The sequence below is a fragment of the Porites lutea genome, chromosome 7, assembly GCF_958299795.1.
Source record: "Porites lutea chromosome 7, jaPorLute2.1, whole genome shotgun sequence".
NCBI lineage: Eukaryota > Metazoa > Cnidaria > Anthozoa > Scleractinia > Poritidae > Porites > Porites lutea.
The window spans coordinates 12082252-12089321 of NC_133207.1; the positions used below are offsets into that span (position 1 = coordinate 12082252).

At 40.1% G+C, this 7070-nt stretch overlaps 1 protein-coding gene across 6 annotated transcripts in view; it reads right to left on the reverse strand.

The window, feature by feature from the left end:
* Positions 1-220: 220 nt before the first annotated feature.
* LOC140944267 (meprin A subunit beta-like) overlaps positions 221-7070 on the reverse strand; it is a 16486-nt gene continuing 9636 nt past the window's right edge. For 4 of the 6 annotated variants that reach the window (XM_073393397.1, XM_073393400.1, XM_073393398.1 and 1 more), the window contains exons 7-12: positions 7058-7070; positions 6655-6822; positions 4553-4732; positions 3517-3660; positions 2851-3110; positions 221-2147 (exon numbers count right to left, since the gene is read on the reverse strand). The exon at positions 7058-7070 is cut by the window's right edge and continues 206 nt beyond it. In XM_073393397.1, the coding sequence (XP_073249498.1) occupies positions 2040-2147; positions 2851-3110; positions 3517-3660; positions 4553-4732; positions 6655-6822; positions 7058-7070 (873 nt within the window). In that variant the 3' untranslated portion in view covers positions 221-2039. The remainder of the gene's footprint in view (positions 2148-2850; positions 3111-3516; positions 3661-4552; positions 4733-6654; positions 6823-7057) is intronic. The other 2 variants (XM_073393402.1, XM_073393401.1) reach the window with 2 other exon arrangements.

Genomic DNA, 7070 nt, shown 5'->3' on the forward strand with positions numbered 1-7070 from the left:
AGTAGGCGCCATGGTCTGTTAAAAAAGCAATTGTCGATTTGCCAATCAAGATGAAAGGAAGTTCGAAACGTACTTGAGATAATTCGTTAAGTCCGTTGGGAGCCCAGAACACAAGAACTCGGCGCTTCTTTGCAGACGTTACTAACCGAGGTTAAATTACGTCTGTCAGGAGGAGGAAACATGCGACATTTAATATTGCCGCTTTATACTTATAGTCCGCTTGTTTTCTGTACAAACATCGTTTAATAAAGCATATAAATAATTGTTTACATAATGTTTTTCTATAAATAAAGTTATAAATAGTCAATAAGAAAGGCCTCCATTAAAAAGGTTAATCAACTAATTACTGAGGCATGTCTACTTCCGTCATCCCTAACATATTCCGCTTTACGAAGCCTTAGTGAAAATAAATTTCGAGCTTTCACTTTCAGCCACGTGATTTCCTTGGTTTCCTTGAGTGTTTGAGGTGACGGAAATAGAGATCTTTTCTACATGATAGTAAGTGATACGTGAGGGTAATAGGACAGAGTGAAATACAATTCAGGGAGTAATCGGGCGAATAATTTCAAATCGGCTGATCGAGGCCGATATGAAATGACGAGCCCGAAAACCCCCTGAATTGTACGTCACGCAGTCCTATTACTTGTTGATTGTGTCAATAACAAAATGAGAGAATCTCAGTATTGGAACCTTAGTTAATGTAAGTACAAAGTTCTTATTACATAAAGTTACAGCTTCCGAAGCAAAAACATTGCTTACAATTTTTGGTAAATCGAGGTCCGAATACTTTCTAAATTAAGGGGGTTAACATGTGTCAAAGATTGAAGAATAAAAATCACTGGACTATTAATTTCCTCGATTTTTCTTTTCAAGCTGAAGCCTGACAGCCTATTCACTCATTATCTTTTCATTGAGTTTTATCGCTTGTTATGGGCTATGCCGTCAAATTTCCTTGTCCAGTAAAAGGCGACTTGATTTTCACTGGCTGTTTAAATTTACGATTGGACGTATCCGATTACGGGCTGTTAAGATCCAATCAGATTCGAGCATTTTGTTATTGAGATAATTAATAGATTAAAAAGCTTGCACCGATAAACATATTGTACCGCTCTAGCGATTCTATGATGGGTAATCTACAAACAAATGACTCTGACTGGTAAAGACAATTAAACAGAGTATGTGACTATCAGTGAAGAAATGTAGTCTTTCCACTGGTAAACGATGGAATAAATACAGAGCAAGCAAAAATAGCATTAAAATAGCAAATAGTTTTTCGTGGGGTATACAGAAAAACCACCAAATTGCCATATTTCTAAATTTCCGTCAAATGGCTACAACATCCAGGGTAAACTGTCCACTAACAAAGTTTGGAAAAAAAGAGAATAAGTGATATTTCTCTAATTCTATGATTTTCTAACTACATCTATCCAATAAAAAACGATTTCAAAACAGCAAATATTTGCAACTACTAAGCATTCGGGGGCAAAGAAATTGAAAGACCTGTGATGACCGATTTAAAAACGATTTAATAAACTGCGTATAGTTTGTTGCTTTGAAACTTAACGGGAAAAAAAATGTTTGCTTCATGTGCTGAACACAAGAAAAGGCTAAAACTTTTTTTTTTATGGCACAGCAGACTTGAGCAGCATTTTTGTTGTGCTGTACTGCGAGGCGGTGGAAACTGCGTTATGAATGGCAGTAACCTAAATTCACATAATTTGAAATGTTCCGGTACTACGAAAAATAAATGATTAAAATAAAACGAAACGAAACGAGACGAACACAATGTATAAACCGAAGAAAAAAGAAAAAACATTGACCTGAAGTTGGTAGGTACATAATATATTATTCACATTAGTGGTATTTCCCCATTCTTTTCCTCGGACTTAGATTATTCTGCCTGTTCTGCATAAAAGATTTACTGACATCGAAGCGATTAACATTCGATTCATGATTCTTATTGGCGCGGGTTTAGGAGGCATTTATGTAATGCGGAATATGTACATAATATATCTTTAAAGACAATTCAGTTACGTCTATTAGAATTTGATGAATCCATTGTTTAGGCAGGAGCCCTCTCTGAACTGAATGTCATCAAGAGCAATATCACCCGTGTATCCTCGGCCACGTAATCCCTCAAACAATACCTGAAAACAGAAAAAAGGAACAAGAAATGTTACAGTTTTGTCGTCTGATGAGAAACTGAGATGAATACTAACTCAACGCCTGTCACACTGATGATGATGAACGCAAATCTCAGTGTTTTAAGTGTCCTTATGGACTGGCCATGGGTTGCTGCCCTTATGGTGGTTTCCGTTTAAAGAGAGGGTATCGTCTCAGCAGTAAGGCTGTTAACCACATGAGGGGACTAGTGTGTTTAACTCATTGCGGTTTCTGTCTTATACTGTCAACCTAACTGAACTATCTGCCCTGTTGAGATTCACGGCAAGTTGGGCTGCCCACCTTAGTGGATAGTTCACCATAACGAGGTGTCCAACTGACGTCTGGGTTATCCATATTACCATCGTGTCTGTCTTACTGTCCACCTAACTAGACTGTCCCCTTTACTGTGATGAATGGCAGTTTAGGTTGTCTCCTGCCACCATAAGAGTAGCCTAACTGGACATCCACCTCACGGGTTTGTCTGCCATACTGAGGTTTCCGACTGACTTGGATATCCAAATAACTGTGGTGAACTGTTCGGCCATCTGGGGAGTACGGCAAATTGGTTTGTTCATCGTACTAAGGTTTTTATAGAGTAGAGTCTCTTTTGAGTAACACTTATTTTATTAGACGTTAATCTTTGTTGTTTTCTATTTTGGGCTTCCAGACTCAGAATGCCTTACTTACTCTGTATTTAGAGTCGGAACTGAATGAAATATGCGTCTGTTTCCAGTCTTTTCCTTGCTCTCCAGATTTTGACCAAATTCTCGTCTTATTCCCCGATCGGCTGTTTATATGGTATACATTAAGTGTCCCCACGGTCCTTCCGTGCATGCTGTACCACCAGCTGAGACACCTCTCTTCAGTTGGCTCGAATAATTCGCTCATCAACTGAGACTTATATCCAAACCTCGCAGGGTACGAAGACTCGATGTAAAGGTAATACCCTAGGCAAAAAATAACGAAAAATTTCTCAGTCCGCTTAAACCAGGACAATTTAACACCATGAAGCCGTAAAGCTCTACATGTAGCCCTATTATCCTACTCTTAAAATATCATCAAGCACTGGCTGTGTTTGGGTTTCCTAGCGGCCTGTTTGTTCTCATTAGTTCAGTTCCAATTATCGAATGTTTCGGGTAAATGAATTTAAGCATGACAAATTTGACCTTGTGCTAAAACGCGTCACAAAATGTTGGGTTCACGTTTGTTCCCTGCTATATGTGGGCTGCCTAACGAAGCTCTCATGGAAGGGAAAAATAATATCGTTTTAAGCTAAAAAGAATACTTATGAGCATAGATTGAGAACAGTTTTTGGATTGTGTAAAAGAAACACTAACGTAAATAAAAACACACCATTTTTGCCACCGTGATCGCCGTTTGGTCCTGTATTTCTACTAGGGGTGGGACCCCTATGGCGGTACCATTTGAATGACGGAGAGGTGCTCCATGCATTTGTCCAGTGACAATAATCTTGATCGAAATTGCAATCTACTGAGTCTAGAACAAATAGGAAGTGAAAAAGGTTTGTCAGTGTCGACATCAAAAGTGCTCAAAAGCGCACAAAAATTCGGCTCTCTCAAAAAAGTCAATTTACCAACGCAAGATTAAACTGAAAATCTTACAACAAGGCAAAGCACTAACACAGACCGCGTCCATACTGGATAGACTAAGAAACATCAATCACCTAAAGCCAGATTCATCCAACCTTAAGAAATATCTCAAGCTATTATTTAGTGACCATCATCTATTCAAGTACAAAAATCATAGGATAATAGTGAAAGTGGTATCGGCGCCGCCCACCAGCAGCATAATGATATGCTGCCTATCACTAGCCTTTTCTACTTTCGATTTTCAGTCATAAGCGTTGAAATTTACTAACATAGAGGAAAAAGTGCCTAAAACTAAATCGCGCATGTCCAGGATTGCCCGCAAATTTTCCTACAGCTTACAATCCTCAACATACCTTGACCAAATATTGCAAAAAAACACTTTATTTTCAATTCGTATGGCCTTATTTTAAGGTTAATATTTCTTTGTATAATTTAGTGACTTACAGAGCACCCTTTTCAATGGTTCTGTAATGGCGCTTTTAATGTAATAATATTTTACTCAATCTTGGCCAGTCAAAACAATTGTTCTGAATGCTTTAAACAATTAACTAGAATGCAGAATGTAGGACTCAAATCAGATGTCTTTTTTGTTGCGGGAAGCAAAGGCTTAAGTCCTTTTCTTACTTAGACCTCAAACGTGGTGAAAGGCTATCCTCATACAGTTGTTGGTTTGAGAGGAGCTTTCAGTTCTCTTTCGGGACCGCAGTCAACTTACAAAGATTTTCCTTTCTTTAAATAACACTTGATTTAAAGCAAAGGAAAGTACAAATTCCACCTACTATCAAGACACGCCATCATATTGCACATTCGGAATTGTGTATCCGCTCCTGGACATGTTTTGCCGCCAAATTTGGGCGCTGGGTCACTGCATGTTCTCCTTCTTTTCTGTTTGCCGTAACCACAGGACTTGTCACAGGCATCCCATGCAGCCCATCGTCCCCAGTTACCATCGACTGGCGCTAAAAACAGAATCAGGCAAGCGCTCGGATTAAAATGTGACGGAAATTAGGCATTCTTTTTTTTTATACAATAAGACATTTAGCCATGGTTAGTGGCTAAGTACAAAAATTTCCATGTACAAATAATCCGTATTGGGTGAAAGAGGATTCCGACTGAACATAATGCGTCACTTTCAGATGTCGTTTATCCCTTTAATCTAACTGCGTGATAAGTTTAAGACAATACCCTGTCTATTTATTATTACTGTTGTTATTAACAGGAGGAGGAGGAGGAGAGAGAGAGATGTCTAGAAAAGCAGTAAACTTATAAAATGGACTGAGCAAATAAATTGAGATGTATTGGATTGTAAAAGACGGGTCATGAAAATGATGGTAGAAAGAAAGGGTACATTGAAGTGACGAAACGACTATGGGACGAAATGGGCTGTGAAAATCTTGGTATAGAAGCCCGAAACCTGAGGGATCAGAACGCAAGACTCAAAAGATTGCAAAAATGCTCTGTGGATACTACTCCAGAGGAGTCCAGAGTGACAAACGACTCAGGGAACTTTCAGTCGCAAACAAGAATTACAATTTCTGATGATGAAAATAATCAAAATGATTAAGACAAGGAAGCCAAAATGCTAATTTCCCGCCGAATGATAGCTTGAATTTGCATACGACTGCATTTCAAGTCTCCGAGGAATAATTAGACGAAGAGCGTGACGAAACGGCTAATGAGATCATATTTGCTGAGGTGCCAGGCTCCTTGCCGGCGGAATTTTCAACTAATGTGGACACGCCTTAATCGATTGTTTGCAGTCAATCGGAAGGAAAAGTGATAACAGTCAACTCAGAAATCATCAACGCGTATATTGAGATAACCTCGAACCAAAAACACCTTCTTAGTTCCGTACGGGAAAATCGGCAGAGAATTTATTGATAAACTTACAAAGCACATAAATGACTGGAACAACAGGTCGGGAGTCAGCATACAGCTTTGAAAGCAGCTTTTTTTCTTTTGGCTCCAGGGATGCAAAAACCAAGTCAAAAGTTTAAGGCAAAGGATCATCAAGAATGCGAAGCAAAGAGGCTAGCACTGTTGAGCTGTTACGAGAAGGACGAACGATCCAAAAACGCCTAGTTAGATCCCAAAGAAAAGATCCTCTGCACAAAGCAAAGATATCTGCGAAGCTTATCATGGAAGGGCAAATAAACTCCATCCTAAGATACCTTACTGATGATGGCTATGGAGGTGAATTATCCCTGACTGATGACGTCACGACGCAACTGCATGGCAAGCTCCCAAAAGCGAAACCAGCTAAGCTGGGAGAGCTGCTGTTTGGTCCAGATGAGGAGGTGCACGAGTCAGCTAATAATGAGATCACTAGCTGGTGAGATGATTAGAGAAGCAGCACTAAGAACTAAAGGTGCTGGAGATCCCTCAAATGTAGACGCTAATGGATTTCAAAGGATCCTTGATCACAAGTCATTCACGAAATCTGACTCTAATTTGTGCGACGCTCTTGCAACTCTGACCCATCAGTTGTGCACAGAATCGTTGATCCCACGACTATTGAGCCGATTCTAGCAAGTCAGTCTTATCCCGCTGGATAAGGGTAACGGTAAAGTCCGACCAATAGGAGTGGGGGAAGTAATCAGAAGAATTATTGGGAAGTGCGTGACATACTAGAGTCGAGTGGCTTACTTCAGGTTTGCGCGGACACAAATCAGGGGGTGAGGCAGCAGTGCACGCAATGAACAGCTTATTCCAGCACGAGGAAACCGATGCAGTGTTGCTAGTGGATGCTTCACGAAAGGGTATTCCGCGGCCTTTATCACTATTAGTTAGAAATTTTACCGGTTTAAACTGAATGAATACAAGTCGTCACTAAAGTGAGCCATCTGTTATAAGTATGAAGACACCCGGATGTTTGACCTACCGTAACATTCGTCATGGCTGCATTTTCGGCGGTCGGTTTGAATTCCATGCGAGTCGGCCCCGGGACAATGCGACCGCGGCGAGAAACAGACTCGCTGACGATACTTCATACATCTGCTGTTACAGGGAGTGTATGCTGACCACTCACTCCATCCTAACTCCTGTTCATCTGTTAAAAGACGTTAGATTGTCCAATTATTGGATGCATGGAATTACCGCACCTCTGACGTAGAAAATCATAGTCCCCCCCGCCCCCGCACGGCTGCATACTCCCGAAGTGAATAGCATCTTCTGATTGAGGAAGGAATTACCAGTTTGTTTCAGCTTCAGCTGGACGCATGGTCAGCAAAGAAAATTTACTCAATAAGTAACAGCGGTACTTCTAATTTTTATTAAGAACTTACTTTTGCAGTCATA